The sequence below is a fragment of the Heliangelus exortis genome, chromosome 11, assembly GCF_036169615.1.
Source record: "Heliangelus exortis chromosome 11, bHelExo1.hap1, whole genome shotgun sequence".
Classification (NCBI taxonomy): domain Eukaryota; kingdom Metazoa; phylum Chordata; class Aves; order Apodiformes; family Trochilidae; genus Heliangelus; species Heliangelus exortis.
In genome coordinates, this window is record NC_092432.1 from 14,032,759 (window position 1) to 14,052,988 (window position 20,230).

The following is a 20,230-nucleotide window of genomic DNA, read 5'->3' on the forward strand; positions in this document are numbered from 1 at the left end:
ACCTCCAGCAGACGGTGAGCGCTCCCCACGGCCCCGGCCCCACCCCGCACACTTGGCACTGCGGTGGGCAAGGAGCAGCCGGTACAGGACGGCTGCCCGGAGACCCGCTGCCCACTACCCCACTCCCCGCATCCCCGTTGCCCCGTGTCCTCGGTCACTGAGATTCCGGGATGTTTTGCCTTTGTCAAATGGTTTTCCTGTGAACCTACTACTTCAGACGAAAACCATCCAAGCCCAGACAGGTTGGGGCTGTGGTGCAAGGGCACCTGGGACATGAGAGTCCCCAGGGCTGGAGGGACTTTAAAGGTCTTCTGGTTCCAACCCCTACAACGGGTAGGGGAACCTCCCACCAGCCCAGATTGCTCCAAGTGCCACCCAACCTGCCCTTCAATGCTTTCAGCATCCATAACTTCTCCAAGAAGCCTTTTCCAGGGTCTCACCACCCTCATTTTTTCCATTAGCTCTCTTCTCAATCTCTCCTCTTCCAGGTTGAAAACATTCCCCCTTGTCCCATCCCTCTGGCTCCTTGTCTGGCGTCCTTCCCCTGCTCCCCTGGAGCCCCATCAGGTCCTATTGGAGGTATCTGAAGGTACTTCAGGGACTGGAAGGTGCTCTCGAGTCATTAAAGAGAGGAGCCTGAAAGAGAGGCCCATGCCAGCCCACAGCTTCCCAGCTGCCATCGCGGCCCCCTCCCCACTGGCTCTTGCCACCGAATGTCCCCAAAGCTGCCCAGAAGAAAACTCCCTACTGATCCCCGACGCAAGGCCAACGGGTGTTTTTATTCCAGCTCTGGTGCTCCTTCCTCCTCTGGGCTGATGCCTGCCCACCTGGTGGCAAGGTGGGGGGCACCAACTGCCCCCAGACATTTCAACACTGATGACTCCCGGTGGCGGGGACCAATGGCCAGCTGGCCAACTGCTGTTGAAGTGTTCAGGTGACAGTGGGTGGTATCACCCAGTTCTCCAAGGCCCGACCCCATCACTGACTCCACCCCCTGAGTCTTTTCTCTTTTTTTCACTTCACAGAATCCCAGAATGTTTAAGTTGGAAGAGACCTCCAAGATCATCCAGTCCAACCTTTGACCAACATCACAGTCAACTACTAAACCATGTCCTTAAGGACCAGGCACTTGGGCACTGAACTCCTCTTCCCTGCAGTTTCCATGGGCTGCACAGACCAGCTGTGGAGATCAGAGCCCCTCTGCTGGGACCTGCTCAGACCCCTCTTCCCCAGCAGGGTCTTCTCCTGAACAGCACTGGGTGCTGGAGTCTCCATGGAGCAAGGCTGGGTAACCCTCTCCTGTTGTCTCCTTGCCCACTGCGCAGCCTACAGGGATGTGGTTCTTTGCAGACCATCCCCACCATCATCTCCTGCCAAGACAAGAGTGTGAAGGTCTTGACCATCCCTTCAGCAAAGACCAGAAGAGTGGGGAACCCCCAGGAGCTGCCTGAGGGGAAATCTCAGACCCTCCCAAAGGCTCTCCTGGAAGGCTGCGAAGGCAGAGACGTGGGCTGGATCCCAACGTGTGCCCCTGAGGCCATACGGCTGCCATGGAACTGTGGTGGCTGCCATGGAACTGGAGGGTTCCAGAACACAGGTGCCGGGCCACTACGGTCACAAAGGGCCACCTGTGATGGGCCACCTGTGATGTCACATGGCCAGGACTACAAGAGCCTGAGAATGGGGCCAGAGGATGCCAGTGTGGCTGAGCTGACCTTCGGGATAACTCGGCTCCTTCCTTGACAGATCGTGTGCCTTCTGTGTTCTGTTCATTGCTCCTTTCCTGCCCACTTTTCGTCAGCTTCCCTCCTCTGTCAAAGGTGATTGGGTTTGGACTGCCAGGACAGAGGAGAGAGGAGGTCAGGTCAGGATACGATACAAGGAGAGGTCTCTCCCTTCCCAGCTCTTGTGGCTTTCCCGGCTCTCCAGTGCTGTGGGAAGGATTCATTTCGGCTCCCTCTGCTAACACCACAGGTGAGCAGCAGGTCCTCTGCAGACAAGGTGACACACAAGGTGGTCTTTCCAAAGGGCCTTGAGCACTGCTGTCAGTTGGAGCCCTGTGACAGCAGGGACAGCAGGGCCATCAGCCTGCAGCTCTGCAGGCACACAAGTTCGAATGTGGGCTGGCTGGCCAGGCCAGCAGGGCACAGGATATTTTCCCAAAGGGATTCTCGACCAGACAAGTTCAATGGCAGCCTCTCCTGAGGCTACCTGACTTTCTGTCTTTGAGGTTTGAGCTTGTTTCCCCGGGTGGTCCTCCTGTAAACGACTTGACTTGGGAAAGATGCTTTCATGAACCAGAAAGGCTTCTTCTCTTTACAAATGTAATTTCCCTGCAGTTGCCATTGGAATGGCTCCACAAGGAAACAAGGACAAGCAGCAGAGACCAGGAGTTGGAGCAGGACTCAAGAATATGGGCAATACCTGCTTCCTCAATGCTGTCCTCCAGTGCCTCACCTACACCCCATCTCTGGCAAACTACCTGCTCTCTCGGGAGCACAGCCAGTCCTGTGAGTACTCGTATGAATGTCTCCTTGTCAATCTGTTGGGCACTTCCCAGGGGTTCCCGGGATGTGGAACTGGATGCAGGAGAAAAGCAGCCCTTCTTTATCAACCCCCTATCAAACCCAGCCTTGGGTTTCTTGGAACACTTTTAGCATAGAAGCCACTTGTCACATCTGTCAGAAGGGCACCTCTTTCTAGCCCTGGGACTTGGTCTCCACTCCTGCAAGTGAAACCTTCTTTGCCCCAGCACAGAAAACTTCTGTCAGTTCAGCATCCTTCTGCAGAAAGGTTCCCAGGCACTTGCCGGGCTTGTTGGGACACTGGCCCCTTGAGAGCAGAGGAGTGGAGGCTGTTCTTACCACTTCAGGATCTCCAGTAGGTTTTCCATTGCTAGGGAGATTTGGCTAACCCAAGAAGCGTCTCTCATTCCCTTCCTCCCTCCCTCTGTCCCTCTTCAGGTGTTCAACCAGGCACCTGTGTGATGTGCAGAGTGCAGGAGCACGTGCGCAAGGTCCTGCATGCCACAGGATCTGCCATCGTGCCTGTGGACGTCATCACTGCTCTTCCAGGTAAGCCCTGTCTGGTGCTTTGTCAGGTTTTCTTCCCTCCTTGGACTGGAGGAGAGAACTCCCAACTTCTTCTTTCTTAGAAATCGGAGGACGTTTCCGGCTCGGCGCGCAGGAGGACGCCCACGAGTTCTTGCGCTGTACTCTGGACGCCATGCAGAGAGTTTGTCTGTGTGACGGCAGCTTGGACACGTCGTGTCAGCAGACCGTCATCCATCAGATATTTGGGAGCTTTCTGAGATCCAGAGGTACTTTTCCGCAACTCTGGCTCTCCCTGGAACTGGCTGTGCCCTTCTCTCTGCCTGTGGGAAGCAGCTGTGTGTGTGACTGGCACAGGAGGGATGAGCAGCGTAAGCGGCACATTCGGTTGCCTTCCCCTCTCGCTGAGCTTTCCAACTTCCCTTGCAGTCTGGTGCTCGAGCTGCCAAGTGGTTTCTGATGCCTACGAGCCCTTCCTGGATGTCCTCCTGGATATAAAAGTAAGAGGGTTTGTAATGGTGCTTCAGGATGCCCCAAGGCGCCTGTAGCTTTCCAGAGCTGAAGGGGTTGGTTTCAAAACATCTCCTGGGAACACACGAGAGCTTGGTGGTGGGTGGCAAGTGGAAGGGACCGTGTCCTACTGCGTTGGCCGTGGCAGCGGTCACCCTGTAGGTGATGGCTTTAAGGTAGACAAGGACACCTGGTCCTCTCTGCACCCTTTACATGCTCTCCTGCTTCCCCTTCCCCCACTCTCTGCACCCATCTGGCTCCTGGGCTGATGACTTGGGTTGTTGTCATTCTTGATGACCCTGCAGCCCACCTGGAGCTGAACGGAGCAGTGCCACAGAGAGGCAGCTCCTGTTGGCCTTGGGAATCCCTGGGGAATGAGGGAAGTGTTCAGCAGAAAGCCCTCTTTAAGGCTGCCTCTTTCTGGGCACTGCTTGTGGGTTCCCCAGAGGTCTCCTCAGCCCCAGCCACCTGGGTGGTCACGCCAGCTCCTGGTGAGGAGTTTGGGGGAGAGCATTTCCCTCAGCTCAGGGCTCTCCTTTCTCACTTCTCCAGGCAGCCGCATCTCTTTCTGAAGCTCTTGATAAATTTGTGAAACCTGAGCTGCTGGATGCCAGAAGCGGCTTTAGATGTCGCCAGTAAGATGATTCCTAACAAACATCTTCATGTTAGATCCTGCCTTGGGGTTTGGTGTGGTTTAGAGTGTCAGGGAGGCTTTGGTGGAGGGGAGCTGCACAGTGACGGGACACAGCTTTCTTGTAGTCCAGCCTTCTGACTGTTCTTCAATGAGACTAAGGGTGTGGGAGATGGGAGAGCTCGCCTGGCTTTCTTGGGGATAGAGAAGAGGGGGCATTGCAAGGGTCCATTGCAGCACTTGGCTCTCTGCTTGCCTTCCAGCTGTGGCCAGATGACTGCTGCCTCCAAGAGGCTGACGATTCACTGGGCGCCCAAGGTTCTCACAGTGGGACTCAAGAGGTTTGAGAATGTCTCCGGTGGGAAGATCAGCAAGGTAAGTTGGCAACTGGAGGGAAACATTCCCTTCCTGGAGCAGGAGGTTTCCCCAGGCAGTGCGCTCTCTCACGGGTTGTTCATGGTGGGTTTTTCCTGCTCCCTTCCTTGGAGAGGAGAGGAGAGTTCCCAAGGGAAGAAAAGTGTGTGCTCTGCCCTGACAGAGCTGCTCTGCCCCAGAACAGTTTCCTGCCGCCCAAACCAGAACATGGAGCTGTAGTGCTGACCAGCTCCAGAGCTGGATTTCCACACACCTGGCTCCTGGTCTTGGCAGGCTGTGTCATCAAGGAATTTGGAATCATTTCTGAGCCCTCTCGCTCTCTCCATAGGTTGTGAAGTATCCCAAGGTCTTGGATCTTGGGCCATACACGACAGCGGGAGAAGCGCAGCGCTACTCCTTGTACGCTGTGCTGGTGCACAAAGGAGAGAGCTGTCACTCGGGACACTATTTCTGCTACATCAAGGTAAAGAGCAACTTCCTTCCTCAGCAGGGGGAATTGTGTCCTGGGGAAGACCAGCTTTCCCGGCAGTGTTCCTGGCAGCCAGAGGTTTGGGGGAGAAGGTCTCCTGAGGGCTGGAGGGGATTGGTTTTGGAGTGCTCTTGGTTCTGTAGTGTCCTGCCTGTGTTCTGGTGGAGAAAGCAGGCAGCTCATCTCCCTCTGATGCCCTTTTTGCAGGCCAGCGATGGGCTGTGGTACAAGATGGATGACTCATCTGTGACTCCTTGTGACGTTGACACAGCTCTGCAGCAAGAAGCCTATTTACTGTTTTATGTCAGGTTAGAACTAGCGTAAAAATGGCTTCAGAATGTGTTCCCTCTTCCAGCTTTGGCTCTTTGTCTTCTCATCCTCCTGAGTGTTCTTCTTTCTGTCAGAGGAGACATTTTCTCCACAAAGTGCCATGGAGTGCTCTCAAAGCTGAACGACCCCATGCCAATCCTTGTCTTTCCTTGCTGGGCTTCAGGCTGCTGCCCAGCTGCAAATGTCTCCTGAGGAGGCCATAGAGGGTATAAAGAGGAGGTCTTGCTGCAGCAGGAGCCCCGTTCCCCCAGCCCCACACAGAGGAGCTGCTGCTCGCTGGGAGGAGTGGCAACCTGCGAGGGGCTGTGCTTACGGTGTCTTTCGTGCCCCCCGCTCCAGGTGTTTCCCTAAAGACTGGGGTCTTTAGCCTCTTCTTATGCTCCTGTGAGGCTGACCAGAGAATAAGGGTGAGCGTGTAAGCAGAGCAAGAGACAGGATCTTAGTGCTTGGAGGGTCGAAATGGAAAAATTATTACTTAGACACGAGGGTCAGCATTTATCTTGGCTGTAGCCTTGGTCTCCCTTGGGCTTTTTTTATCTGTCCTGGTTTGAGAGGAGCAGGAGAAAAAGGTGCCTGGGACATGGCCAGCAATTGTCAGGCTGCTGATGTGACAGTGAGAATGGGGACACACAGCTGTGCCCCTGGGGTGGAGAGGATGGTTCAGGTGACCCAAATGGACTAATGAGTATTCCTTGCCATGGTGCTCAGTATAAAATGGCTCCTAAGAGAGCCCGGTGGTAGAATTTCTGGGTTGGGCCCTGTTTGCTACTGAGCTGCATGTGGTGGTGGTCCTGCTGCTTGTTTCCTTAGTGGAGGAGGAAAGAATTCATGGACGCAGATTGTCATCTGCCTCGTTTAGTAGGTCCAGATTGGTTGCTGTAAGGGTCTCAGGGCTTGTCACTTGGACCCTGGGCTTGGGCAGCCCTGTCTGCTGCTGAGTCCAGTGTGGGACAATTGTGGTTGAGCCAGAAGTAGCAACTAAGGAGGCAGAGTTCCTTATTTATCTCTGTTGGATAGCATTGTATATCTCATTTATAGCAAGGGCTGTTTGTAGTTCAAAGGACGTCTTGAAATACCATAGATGTAAAATGTACTTTCTGAAGCCATTTTAAGTTCTGAAAGATTAGAGAAGTTCCTTTCACACATGACTGTTGTCCATTACATCTGAACATATTTCAAAGCAAAGTAAGTCGCTTCTTTAACCTGTTTTGAGAAATACCAGCATGAGCCTCCATCCCCAGGAGATTTACTGCCCCGTGCAGAGCCCGTCCCAGACATCTCCCTGCCCCCACACAGCTCCCTTGGCCCCACGGGCTCTCCCCGCAGGCTGTGCAGCCTTGGAGCCAGCAGCACTGCCACCCCCATGCCCACCCCCCATGGCCTCTCCTCCTTCCCCAGGACTGAGCAGAGGTCCCCGAGCCAGCTCCACCTGGCCTGGGTGGAGGATGAGGCGGAAGAGATCAGTCTCCCCGTCCCAGACACGATGGCCCAGCAGCTGGAGACAGGTGAGTGAGCGGTTTGTGGCTGCTTTGCTGTGCTCCTGCACGGCAGGGGCTGCTGGGCACATCCCCGGCCTGTTCCGTGCCAGTTCCCCCTTTGGGTCCCCCCGCCCAGGGCTGGCTCTGTCCTCGGGAGCTGGCACGCAGCTGGGTCTCTCCTGCCAGCACCATCAGCTCACCCTGCTCCCTTGCTTTGTTAAAGATTCCTGGTATTCAGCTGGGGAGAAGGAAGAGGGCCAGGAGATGTTTGAGGATGCTCGAGAAGGGTTAGGAGAGGTACCTACAGAGACTGCCACCTGCCTTGTGCCTGCTCCACCTGCCCCCATGCTCAAAGATGCCTTCCCAGACAGCTGCCCTAAAAAAAAAAAACCAACCAAAAAAAAAAAAAAGACAGCAGAGTCCTGTGAGTACGAGGGATCAACAAAGGAGCCCCATAATCTTCTCTTGTTGCAGGACCAGGATCTGGAGTGGCTGAGAGATGTGATAGTCAACCTGTCACCCTCTGTCCTCATGAGCCTGCAGGATGTCTCGCAGGTCTGGCATTTCCAGAGCAGGTCCCAGTTTCCCCCGTGCAAACCCCCAGGGAGGTTTCTCCCCCAAAGCCCTCTGCACCCTGAGGGGTACAGAGGCATAGAAAGGAGCAGAGGCTGCAGTGGGAAGGGGCTCTGGCCACCTCCTGGCCATGGCAGAGTGGTGTGGGGATTCTTCCCTGAGGCTGGGAGGGACCCCAGGGACATGAAGGCAGAGCCAGGCTTTGCTGCTGTTCCCAGGAAACTGTGGCAAATGATCCCTGGATAAGGAGGCTCAGGTCCAGACAAGCTCCAGTGCCCCTGACACCCCTTCCCACTGTCCTGGATACTCTGTGGGTATCTCTGGTCCCAGTCCTCGTGTTGGCACCTCCACTTCGTGGACTGAAAGGACAATGGGCAAAATCCTCCAGCTGCCACTAGAGAGGGAGGGAGGGGAGGCAGCTGGCTCAAGCTCTGTGCTGCCTCATTGGGCCTGCTGGGAGGGACCCCTGCGTGTGGCATCTGTGAGGGGATGGTTGCAGTCCAGTGGCAGCACCATCCTCCCCTCTGTTCCCTGCAGGCAGAAAAAATCTTGAGGTGCGTCCACAGAAACGTGGAGCACGTGCGCACGGAACCATCGCGGTTCGTCCTGAGATCCGTGCTTGGGCTGCTGAGCGAGTGCTGCCCCGAGGAAACCGTTCAGACCCTGCTGATGATCAGTCCCTCCTGTGACAAGTATGAGCCCCAAGAGCCCTGGGGACTTGCTCCATAGCCCAGGCACAGCACAGTGGCCAAGGCAGCCCTGCTAACAGAGTGTTCTGGCTTGCAGTGCTGCGCTGGCCATGTGGGAGATGCTGCTGTCCCTGCCCAGCACTTCTGTGACAGTTCTTGACCGGCTGCTCAGCGTGATCCAGGGCTGGAGAGCAAAGTGTGCTGTCCCATCGGTGAGTGACCAGAGCAGGTCTTGCTCCCCTTCAAGGCTGTTCCTGGCTTCCCAGGAAAAGAGACACATCCCCTCCTGCCTGCCCCAAACAGCCCCCTCCTCCAGGCCTTGGGGACACAGCCCCTCAGGGCCAGCAGGGACCTGCCCTGCACCCACCCCCTTGTTCCAGCCCCACGAGGCTGCCCCATGAGCTCCCCAAGGACAAATAGGAACCCCGCCCCTATCTGGGCAGCACTCTGCTTCCCCACTGCCTGCACCCCCTGCCCCGCGCTGCAGCTGGAAACCTGGGGCAGGGGCCGGAGTTGGGTGCCAAAAGGGGGGGGGTCAGCGTGCTGGCCCAGGGAGGCTTGTGGGGCCACCCTGAAGCAGGAGGGGAGTCCTCAGGGCTGCTGGGCCGTGGCCTGGCAGATGGGTCACAGCCTCCATGGGTGTCTCTGTGGGCTGGGCCGGTCGCCTGAGCCGCACTCCCCGTGCAGCCCAGGGGCTTTGGCAGTGCCACAGCAGCTTCCTTGCACTGAGAGCTGTCCCTGTGTCCTTCTGCAGGCAAGGCAGGTCCTGTCCAGACTCAGTCAGCGGCCCCGCTGTCAGGGGATCCTGGAACTGCTCTTCCCCAGGCTCCTCATGAGCTTGATCTACAAGGTTTCCCTGGGAACAGTGATCCTGGGACAGGAGCCGCCTCAGGCCGATGAAGCCAGCCCTTTGGGGTGCGCCAGCCCCTTCCCCTGCCATTCCCCTGGGCCCTCGGCCAGGGCCCCTGCTCTGTGTGTAACTGGACCTTGCTCTGCCCACAGGGTGGCAGTGGAGGGCGTTAAAGCTCTGCTGGACGCTGCTGGCTTTCAAGGGCACGTCCAGAACATCCAGAAGGAGGGCGGCTGGGACATGATGCTGGACGTGGACACCCTCGAGAGAGGAGTCAGCTTGCTGGCCAGGTGAGAGCAGAGGAGCCCCCAGGCACCCAGGCCCCGGGCTGCAGCCGCAGCGCTGGCCAGGGAGCGATCCGAGTGGCAAGGGGTGCTCCTTGCCTGGGGAGAGAGCAGGGCGCATTCAGCAGCAAGTGGTGTGGAGGCTGTGGCTGGGGGCGAAGGCGTGTCCTGGCCTAGGCCAGCCTGGCTGGGCTGGGGCAGGGCAATCCCAGCAAGGCTTTCCTGCCCTGCTCACTGCCAGCACTGCTTTTCTTTCCCTGCCCTGCCCAGAGAGATGAGGAAGAGCCCCGCTAAGCAGCGATACCTCCTGTTCCAGCACGTCAAAGAGATTCTTGACCAGAGGAGGGAATGGCAGCTCAACTTTGCCATGACTTTCTATACTGAGGTAAGCCTGGTGGGAAGCAGTGCCTCTGCCAGATGCTCCTGAAGCCGTCCCTCTGGCACAGGCGGCTGCCGCCGGGTGGGATGACAGTCCCTGGAGCTGGGACAGAGGGCTCTGCTGCCAGTCAGGCCCTGGGGCCTCCATCCAGCCCTTCCTGCTGGGGCAGTGCTCAGCACCCCCACGTGTCCACAGGCAGGGCTGCCCCCCGGAGGGGCTGTGTCAGCCCCCAGGCCCCGAGCTGGCAGTGGTAACCAGGAGCTGCAGAGTGCCAGGGTCCTGCAGCTCTGCCCGTCTCTCACCACTGTTGTTCTTTCAGCTGCTGGGCTGCCAGGGCCTTGGAAAGGATCTAAGTGACGTGCGCCTCCTCCGCTCCTACCTGAGCCACGGCAATCAGACAGTCCGTCTGCTGGCACTCGGGGGCTTGGTGGCGCTCTCAGGAGATCCGCAGATGGTGAGCGAGGCGTAGTCAGGCGGAGCCGCGTTGGCAGCCTGGGGCTGGGGCAGGGGTAACGCGCTGGCTTGGGCCTGGCTGAGAGGAAGGAGGTGGCTGTCAGCAGAGAGAGGGGTGGCTGAGCAGGGGCCACAGAGCCTTTGCTCTCCTTGCTCTCTTCTTCATCCCCATCGGCAAGCGCAGTGCCTGCCGGGAAGCTGGGTGGGAGGCTGGTGCTCAGCATGCAGGGCGTTTGTGCCAGGCTGCTCCTCCACTGCTCCACCCTCACAGAAATTCTTTGTTTCCTCCAGGCAAGAGAAATGCGGGACAGCTCTGTGCTGGACCGCATCCTGATGTGCCTGAAGGATCCATCCACAAACATCAGGATGGGGGCCTTGCAGCTCTTCCAAACCATGATGCGTCTCCTGAAGAGGAAAGAGGCCAGCCCCGTTGCTCTGCTGCTGGTGGAGAAGCTCCCAGCCCTCTTTGGTGATGTAAGGCTGATTTGGGAAACTGACCCCATAGAAGGTCATGGGGCAAGGACAGCTGCCCTCCAGCCCAGCCCTGCGGGCAGCACATGGGCAGGGCTGCTGCCCTCCTCACGCCCCTGGACTCTGCTGGGAGGGCTGCTGGGCTCTGCACCCAGGATGGCTTCTCCTTGGCCTCAGCCTCTATAGAGGTGCCCTGAGCCCAGCAACCCCAGAGCATCTCCCCTCACATTGACCACATTAATAGCCTTGGTCACCGTGGGTGGGGAGAAACTGTAGCTGCAGTCACACCGTCTTCCTTCCTACCAGGAGTCCGGCCAGGTGCAAGAGCTCTCCCTCAGCCTCTTTGGGGAGATGATGAAGGCTGTGGCAAGCAGGGACAGGGGAGAGATGAAGAAGACAATACGTAGGGTCATGGTCTCTCTCTTCCTGCACATGTATACTGAGAGCAGGAGTATGGCCGAGGTACAGAGTTGAAATCTGAGCACCTGCTTTGCCCTTCCTTCCCTCTGCCCCAGCCCTGGCAGCAGCAGCTCATCAGCTCTTGCCCATTTCTCTTGTGCTGGCTGTGAGAGTGCCATAGCTGAGGGGGTGCCAACTCCCACGTGCTGCTCTTTTGCAGGCCTCTGGCAAAGGCCTCCTCATCTGTGCCAAGTTCCTGGGCTGGAGGAATCTCAAGAGGGCAGTCAAGAAGAAGAAGACCTGGCTGATTGGAGAGACTTTGGTGAGGACAACCCCCAGGTGCCAGGGCCTGGGCTGGACAAGGGATGCTCCATGTGCCCAGGGTGTGGGTGTGCCTGGGGGGGAAGGGGTGGGATGGGCAGAGGGACTGCTCTGGCACACAGGGAATGCTCTGTGCCAGCCCCATGACATGCCCTTGGGCACTCTCCAGCTGAAGCAGGACAGGAGCAGGGTGGGAGACTACGTGCGTTTCAGCCTGCCCTACCTGCGGGACTCTCGGGCCAGCGTGAGAGCGGAGGCCATGAGGTTCATGGGTGAGCCACAGCCCCCGGGGACCCTCTTCTGGCAGCCCGGCCCCAGCCCCCGGCGCTGCCCTGGCAGGCAGGAGCAGCCCTGTGGCTGTCCCAGGCAGGGCCCTGGCCTCCCGCTGCCCCCTCTGCCCTGCCCTGGTCTTGGTGGCCTTGGTGGCCGCCTGGCTCAGTGTCAGCAGCGCCCTCGGGGACTTGCCCGGGGCCATCCCTGCAGAGCGCTGGGCAGGAGGGCCTGCGGCCGAGCTGGCCGGGCCGGGGGCGGTGCTGCCGCAGTGCTGGGGAGGGGGAGGTCTGACGGGAGCTCTGTGCACAGGGACTGCTGCGCAGCTCCTGGGGAGGAATCCACCTAAAGAGACGCTGGAGGTTCTGTGGAATGGTGAGTAGGGTCAGAGGTGCTGGGTGCTGCCATTCCTGGCTCTGCTGCAGGGAAAGGAGGGAGAAGGTGTGACTGTCCCATCCCTGGAAGTGTTCACGGCCAGGCTGGCTGTGGCTTGGAGCTCCCCGGCCTAGTGGGAGGTGTCCCTGCCCGTGGAGGGGGGTTGGCTTGGGACTAGGCGATCCTTAAGAAGGTCCCCTCCAGCCCAGCCCAGTCTGGGAGCCTGGGATTCCTGAGCAGCAGCTTCCAGCTGCTCCCTTGGTCCCAGCTGCTCCTCCTAGTTAGGGAAAGAGAGGGATGGGGCTTGCATAGAAAGGTCTGTGCAGACAGCAGCCTTTCACCACTGCTCGCTTTCCTTCTGTTGCAGTTGTCAAGCCCTTTGATAAGGACCCTGATGCCTCAGTCAGGTCCCAAGCAGGTGAGACCTTGCACATCCTGCAGACGGTGACGGAGCTGCAGAGACAGAGATGGTCCTTACGAAGACTCTGCTTCTGGCGCTGATGAGGTGGGTCAAGGACAATCTTGCTGCCACCCTCTTCCTGACGGTACTTGCACCACTGCCCCGTCATGGCTGCTGTTCCCCAGACCCTCATGTGCACCCCCAGGCTGTGCTCGACTGTTTAAGTCCAAACGAGTGCCCCCCGAACTCTCCTGTGCCCTGACTCTCCTAGTTAAACCTCCCTAATGTCATCCCAGCAGGAGGAAGTGGCTGTGCTGGGGTGAGGGTCCTGGTGGCATGATGATCCCCGAGCGTGCAGAGCACACAGCATTTGTCCTGGCCCCTCCTGCTACCTGTACAGCAGAGTTTTTGACCTCTCCCACAGAGACCTAGAGCAGCTCGAGTCATGCGGCTGAGCGCACACCCAAACAAGATACCCTGTTGGAGGCAATGGATTCATCACGAGCTGCCCCCGAGAGGCTACAGGAGTTTCCAGCCTTGCCGAGCAGGGTCCGTGTCACCGTGTGGGCCCAGGCGGCTTGGGACAGCTGGGCAGGGCAGAGCTGAGCCAGAGCTGCTCTCCTTGTCTCCTCAGAGCAGCGGGACGTGCAGCCTCCTGGCCTCTGGCATAGCTTCCAATAGGTCAAAGAGGTCCCCAAATAAAATGTGGCTTTTGGAAAGCACAGCATGTGGTGACATCTGTTCTATGGCACCCAGGCTCTGATCTTGGGACTGATGGGTGATCCTGGGCTCAACGCATCACCAAATCATAGGAATTGTCCAGTCTCCATTTTCTCGCCTCTCTGGTGATTGTAGATGCTGAACAGTGTGTCACAATCAGGCTGTTCAGTGGCAGCTTCCCTCAGAGACATTTGGGAAAAAACAAAACTCTGTTGTTTGATGATTCTCACGTAGACTAAGTCTGAGCAGTGCTGTGGAGATCCAGCTTTGTGTGCAGTTCTGGGTTGTGCCCTGCAGAGGAAGAAGAGGAACTGTTGCTGCCCAGCTCGTCTCTGTGCAGCCCCTGAGCACGCAGCGTCCTGGCTGAGTCCCCTCCGTGTCAGAGCCCCGCAGCAGCCCCGGCCGTGAGCAGCCGGGCCGGGCACTCGGGCTGATGCCCTGCAGCTGGGCAGGGGCCGTGTCCTGGGGGTGGGGGTGGGAAACACCTGGGGCGGGGGGCACAAAAGCCGCAGTTAGTGCAGCTTGTCCTGGGTTCCTGTTCCTCTTAGCAAACAGCATCTCCTCTGTGTGGGGCTGGGGGCTCCTTCCTGCAGCAAGTCTGCAAGAAGGTCCTTTTGGGGCATCTGAGAGGAAGCAAAAAGCAGGGCTCTGCTACAGCTGGTAATTGAAAGCCCCTTAGTCTGATTGTCGCTTGTTGATTTGGGGGTGTTGGGCAAAGGGCATTGGCTTTGTTGTGTGTGACATCAATGCTCTGTTCTGCAGTACACTGGGCATTGGCTCTACCTGGTTATCTATGGCGATCTCTATTGAACTGTTAGGGTTTTTCTTTTTATGGGCAACTACACATCCTTCCTTCATACCAAGCTGAGTCCATCAGAGTTTGGAGGTTTTGGAAATGGCTGTCCCTCTTTCTGTATGTTTGTGTTGCAAGGGTGCTTTCTTCTCAGTAGACATAGAGGCAGCTGTGGCAATGGCAACACAAGTATGGCCACCACTTGGGCTTTGACAGTGGCTTTTACCGATGTGCCTTGGCCGGTAGTGGCCCAGGTCACTGTTCTGTCAGAGCCTGCAAGAAGCCGTGCTGCTTCCCCATCCTGACCCAGGGGGACAGAGAGTGGGGGTTTCGGATCCATTCCCCACAGGTTGCCCCTGTGGTCAGGCAGTGAAGAAAGGCAGCTGAGCCCTGTGTTACTGAAGGCACAGCAAAGATGGAACACGTGGGGGAGAGCTCTGACGAAGGTGAAAGACCAAATCCTCTCCAAAAGGATGATAAAGAAGAGAGTCTTCTGCAGAAGCTTGAGCAGCAAGGACAGGACGACAGAGAAGTCAAGCTCTGCTCCTGCCTGCACCCTGTTTTTCCACTGTTAGGAAAAGGTGTCCTCCTATCAGACCCATGCAAGCAAACTGGGACATGCCATGAGCTGACGTGTGCTGGTGCTACCTTTGCAACCAGGTAAAGGTGGGACAGATAACCTAGCACTGGCTTGAGCATATGAACTGAAGTCTGGAACCCCGAAAGCAGAAGCCTTGTCTCAGAAGATGTCTGCACCAACCTCTAGTGAAAGGTGTTACAGTCCTGGAACAAACCCATTCTGAGCTGCAACTGCAAGCTACATAACCACCCCTGTTGACAGTGGAAGATAGCTGAGAGATTAGAGGGGCTCTGCTAACAGCCAGGTGGAGGGAAAGGAAAACAGAGCTTCTTAGAGAGTGTGGATTTGATGGCCTGGCACATCAGACCCTGAAGAGTATGGAGCCCTGGTAGATCTTGGTGTACAGTGCCCCATATACCATGGAATCAGGTAGGGAGAGAATCCATCTCCAAACGTGTCAGTAATACAAGCTGAGCTGAGCTTGACTGGGGACAAATGGGAAAAACATTCAGTGGTGATGGGCCCAGATGCTCTGTGCATCCTTGGTGTTGGTTTCCTTTGCAAAGGGTATTATAAGCATGTGGGAGGGTCTAAGGGGTTCTTTGGTGCAGCAGCTGTGGAGACTGATAGAGTTAATGTGATCCAAGACAGCTCAGTATGGATTTAGTACAGGCAAATCCTGCCTGATGAATCTGGTGGCTTTCTATGTTAAGGTAACTGCATCAGTGGCCAAGGGATGACCTACAGATGTGATGTGTCTGGATTTCAGCAAGGCCTTGACACAGTCCCCCACAATATCCTACTCAGCAAGTTGGAGAGAGAGAGATTTGAGCAGACTCTTCAGTTGATAAGAAATTGGGTGGATGGTCGCATCCAGAGGGTAGTGGTCAACAGCTTGGAGACCAGGGACAAGTGGTGTCCCAGTACAGACCCCGGAAGGACCTGTTCTGTTGAATATTTTTGTCAATAATATAGACAGTGGGATCGAGTGCACCATCAGCAAGTTTCTAGGTGATAGCAAACTGAGTGGTGCTGTCGTAAAGCCAAAGGGGTGGGATGTCATCCAAAAGGACCTCATGAGGTTCAACAAGACCAAGGAAAAAGTCCTGCACCTGGGTTGGCACAACCTGTGCTATCAGTACAGGCTTGTGGATATGGCTGCTTTTCTAGAAAGCAGCCTTGCAGAAAAGGACTCGGGGGTCCTGTTGGATGAAAAGCTGGATGTGAGCCAACAGAGTGCATGCTTGCAACTGAGAAGGCCAGTAGCCTCCTGGATTGCCTCCAAAGAAATGAGGCCAGCAGATCAAGAGAGGTGGTTCTGCTGCTCTACTCAGCTGTAGTGAGAGCTCACCTGGAATATTGCATAAAGCTCTGGATCCCTCAGTACAGGAAGGACATGGATCTGGAGCAGGTCCGGAGAAGGGGCATCAAAATGATTAAGGAGCTGGAACACTTTACCTATGAGGACAGCCTGAGGGAGCTCAGGTTGTTCAACCTGGAGAAAAGAAAGCTTCAGGGAGACCTAATTGCAGCCTTCCAGTATCTGCAAGGAGCCTGCAGGAAGGCTGGAGAAGGACTGTTGGCAAGGGTCTGTAGCTGTAGCATGAAAGGCAATGGTTTTCAATGAGAAAACAGTCGATTTAGACTGGATGTTAGAAAAAAGCTCTTTCCCGTGAGAGTAGTGGAGAACTGGAACAAGTTTATCAGGGAGATAGCTGAGGCCTAAATCCTGGAGCTATTCAAGGTGAGGCTTGATGAGGCTCTGAGCAACCTGATGATCTAGTTGTGGATGTCCCTACTTCTTGCAGGGGGGTTAGACTAGATGACCTTTAGAGGTCCTGTCCAACTCAAAATAATCTCTGGATATCAGAATCAGCAGCTGTGTAGCTTGCCTGGGCAAGTGGAGAAGGGTGGAGGCTCAAAGCATCTGTAGGATGTGGATGATGCCACTGGATGGGGCAACAGAGCAGAGGAATTCTTTCAAAAAAGGTGTGAATATGATGCAGCTTCTGTTGGAACCCAAGTTTGGCATTGAGAGAAGCAAGGTCAAGAGACTTGGTCAAGAGGTGCAGTTCTTGGGAATTAACTGGCAAGATGGATGCAGCCACACCCCTGTGGAGGTGGTGAACAAGGTAAGAGCTGTGTCTGCATCTGTCAGTAAGGAGGAGACAGAGGCTGCCCTGGGTGTTGTATGTGACTGGAGGATGCCTGTTCCATAGTACAGTGACATTGTGAAGCCTCTCTTCAGAGTCACTCAGGAAAGAAACTCTTTTGTATGGGGCCCTTATCAAGTTGGGGATAATGGTCCTACCTGGAGCCCCTGGCAGAAGGGCCCAGAGGAGACTGGACAGCGATGGCTCCTAGACTTCATGCTGCTGCCTGCAGTGCTCTCCTGGGCTTCGAAAGGAAAATCTTGTTTCAGCCTGGGATCCCAGAGCGCAGTGGGTCAGAGGTTGGGACTGATTTGGAAAGCAACCTAAGAGCTGCCTGAGCCAAAGAGCACAGTACAGAGCGGGTCTATCCCCTCCTTACCACGCAGCTGAAAGCAAGGGGTGGTGGAAGGTTCAAAACGTGGGACAAACATTTAGCACAACCCCTCTGGTTAATTAATAGCAGGGGATGGATCAATGGAGCCAGCCCTGGCAAGTCTGATGTTTTACAGCCAGGGGAAGGGGATGAGGTCCCTGCTGTTAAGTGAGAGGAATCTCCTGGGACAAGCTGTGTGGATTTCTTCACCCCTGAGCAAAGGCAACACCACCTGTGGGGTCTTGTCTGCTTAAGCCCCTGGGCATTCCCTGGTGGGTGATGCAGGGGAACGGTGATGTCCAGTGTGTGAGAACTTGGCTGAGGAAACTGATGTTCACATTGTACAGTGGAATTTTTCCATCTAATTCTATTGGATAGAGAGATAGAAGCACATGGGAAGGAATCGAGGGTTATTCTGTCCTAAATTTGGGAGGACCCAGGGTAAAAAAATCTGTTTGGGACAGGGCAAGCAAGTGTCAGGCTGTCCATGTAGCAGTAAGAATGGGGAACAGCTGTGCCCCTTGGGAGGAGAGGATGGTTCAGGTGCCCCGAATGGACTAATGCCAGTGTTCCTTCCCATGGTGGTCAGTGTAAAAGGGCTCCTAAGAGCCCACTGGTGGCTTCTCTAGCAGGTGTGCTGCCTGTGTTGGTCCTGTTTGTTACTGTGCCACATGCTGTGCTGCCTGCTGCTCCTTTTGTCACTGTGCTGTATTTTGTACCTGTGTTGTCTATCTTTTATGCTCACTATTCCTATGTCATGAGATGTATGCTACTGCTACTCTGATGAAGGCGAAAGACCAAATCCTCTCCAAAAGGGCGATGAAGAAGAGTCTTCTGCAGAAGGTTGAGCAGCAAGCCCTTGTGAGGTAGCTCTTCCCTCATTACAAAAGGAGGAACCTGAGCCAGAGAGAAACATTCAATCCTTTCTTCTGAAGGACTTGTGAAATGTACAGAAGGACTTTGGCTGGGATGAAGCTGAGACACTTGGCACCTGCTTGCTTTGGTGTTGGGTTGGTGGTGCTGGTGCAATCTACTGAAATAATAGAGAAGGCAGACAGTTGGGAAAGCTGTCCAGAGATGGAGGCATGGATCAAGCAATTGGGAAGAAAGTAAATGCTCTCAGCCTCTGGAGGAAGCTTCTGGCTTAAGATAAGATATCCATGGAACACTATTTGGCAGCATTCCTCTGGGAACACTATTTGGCATCTCCCATTCATGGCTCACTATTTGGCAGCTCCCCTCTCGGACCGCTATCTGGTTTCTCCAGCCCATGGATCACAACTTGGCAGCATGCCCCAAGGCTCACTATTTGGCAGCATTCCCCTGGGGTCACTATATGGCACAGCACAGCACTGTCCTTAGAACATCACTAAAAATGCAGGCTGATCCATGGGGACTCATTGCTTATACATGACTTAGCAAATAGGACTCTCTTCTTTTTTCATAACATTTTTCCATTGCCCTGTTATTCAAGTGTCTCACAGGCAAGGCCATGCAATGTGGAAGCCTCTCTGTTTTCTGCTGTGAGCACCTGAAGGAGATAAAGGCGGAGTTGCGGCCAAAGGTCAAAGACCCCAGCCCTTCTTACACGGAGCTCACCCAGCACAAAGCTGGCCAGGCCACCCAACCTCCTGGCAATGCTCTGGTGTGATCACAGCCCCAGAGCACCTCTTCCCTCCACTTCCTTAATCCAGAGCCGTGCAGAAAGGAGCTGAGCGGGGAATCCAGCGCTGGGCTGCGCTTTGCTTTGCAGCCTCGTTCATCAGCAAGTCCCCGCTGCCCTCCAGTGTCCCTGTCCCGCACTGCCAGGGCTCAAGTCCCGGGAGGTATCGCTTCTCCCCGCCTTCAGACGGGCCACTCGAGAGAAACACCGCAGAAATCTCTCCCTTTCTCATCTAGCTTGGTGGCAAAGCAAATGCCCAGCCAGCTCTCTGCACTGACCGCTGTAGCAAGAAACAGCCTTTTGCTTTCAAAGCCAGAGGGCAGGGAGAAGCAGAGGGCAGCGTGTTGGGGTTTGGTTTTTGGTTTTTGGTTTGTTGTTTTTTTTTTGCTGTATCCACTCTGCCATGTCTGCTTCTTGGTTGTGCCCTATGACACTTCCAGCTTATGATTAACGCCTCTGCTCCCCGTTTCTCCTCTCTGGCACTTCTACACGCACACACCCCACCAGCTCCAGCATGGCTGAGGATCCCCTGACCAGCTGCAGGATCATGGCATCCCTTCAGGAGAATTTGGGGGTCCAGTTGCTACCTGAGACCTCAGTGTGGTTGCTTAATTTAATGAGCAGAAAGAAAAATCTGACTGCCAAAAGAGGGGCGTGAGACCTGGGGGCGGGCGACCATCGCCTCGACCTTCCGAAAGCCATGGTTGATCTCTGCCCTGGAAAGACTGGAACTCCAGAGCCGTCAATGCTTTATGGGGGGTAGCAGAGGGTCAAGTCTCGCCGGGAGCGTCCGGGAGCCCCGAGCAGCAGCAACCGCTTTGCTCTCGTCCGTGCAGGGAGCAGCGGGCACCGAGCAGGTGAGAAAAGCCGTTCCGGGATTTGTTTCGGGTGTAGGGGCGGAAGAGCATCAACAGCACCTTTGGTGCTCTGTCCGGCTTTGTGTTGCGCTGGGATCTTTTTGCCGTGGTCGCCGTGGTGGGGCTGCCCAGAGGGAGGAGCAGTCCCGTAAGATGGGGGAGAGCCTCTGTCCGCACCCCAGAGGAGGGAAAAGGAGCTGGCCTCGACGCTGGACGTGTAAGAGCCTGTTGGCATGATGAGGGCCTCTTGACCTCGACGCAGCCCTAGAGGGAGGTTGTGGGGGGGGAGAGGAGGGAGAACTCCGAGGCTCTCCTCCTGCTTGACAGTAGGGATGGCTCCCCAGACATTGGCCGCACAGACCCCGCTCTCTCTCCTGCAGTGAGGCACCACGCCTGTAGTCAGGGCCTGGGTCTGTTCCTGCGTGGCTGCCTGTCCTGCTGACAGCCCTGGAGTCAGAGCGCGTGTCCCGAGCCGTGGAGGCCTGTGTCCCAGGCAGCCCCAGCTCCCCGTGAGCAGTGCTGTGCAGCCTCTGGCCGCTGCTTTACATAGCCAGCTCCGTTTGCCCAGGGTGGCTGCCTGCGAGCCCCCCTCCCGCTGTGCCTGGGCAGGTAGCTGGAGCAGTGATTTGGAGGGAAGAGCTGATCTGTGAGGTCTTTGTGGTTGTGGTGATTTTGGCCTGTGAGGGGCTAGGTGTGGAGAGCTTCCATGCGGGGGGCCTGTCCTGGTGCCTCTCTGTCTGGCCAGTGTTGTGGGTGCTGAGTGTGTCCTCTTGCCTTTGCAGCG

The 20,230-nt window shown here is 56.2% G+C and overlaps 1 protein-coding gene across 1 annotated transcript; it reads left to right on the forward strand.

Moving 5' to 3' along the window:
* Positions 1–1,617: 1,617 nt before the first annotated feature.
* Positions 1,618–12,704, forward strand: LOC139801246 (uncharacterized). Its single transcript, XM_071755281.1, has 23 exons — positions 1,618–1,974; positions 2,340–2,510; positions 2,964–3,074; positions 3,155–3,319; positions 3,480–3,550; positions 4,113–4,195; positions 4,455–4,566; positions 4,895–5,029; positions 5,243–5,343; positions 6,764–6,870; positions 7,067–7,398; positions 7,954–8,108; positions 8,203–8,317; positions 8,860–9,020; positions 9,108–9,245; positions 9,510–9,624; positions 9,938–10,072; positions 10,363–10,545; positions 10,849–11,004; positions 11,162–11,534; positions 11,845–11,907; positions 12,275–12,452; positions 12,604–12,704. Exons 2-22 carry the CDS (start codon positions 2,351–2,353, stop codon positions 12,406–12,408), a joined length of 3,105 nt encoding a protein of 1,034 aa, XP_071611382.1. The 5' UTR covers positions 1,618–1,974; positions 2,340–2,350; the 3' UTR covers positions 12,409–12,452; positions 12,604–12,704.
* Positions 12,705–20,230: the final 7,526 nt, after the last annotated feature.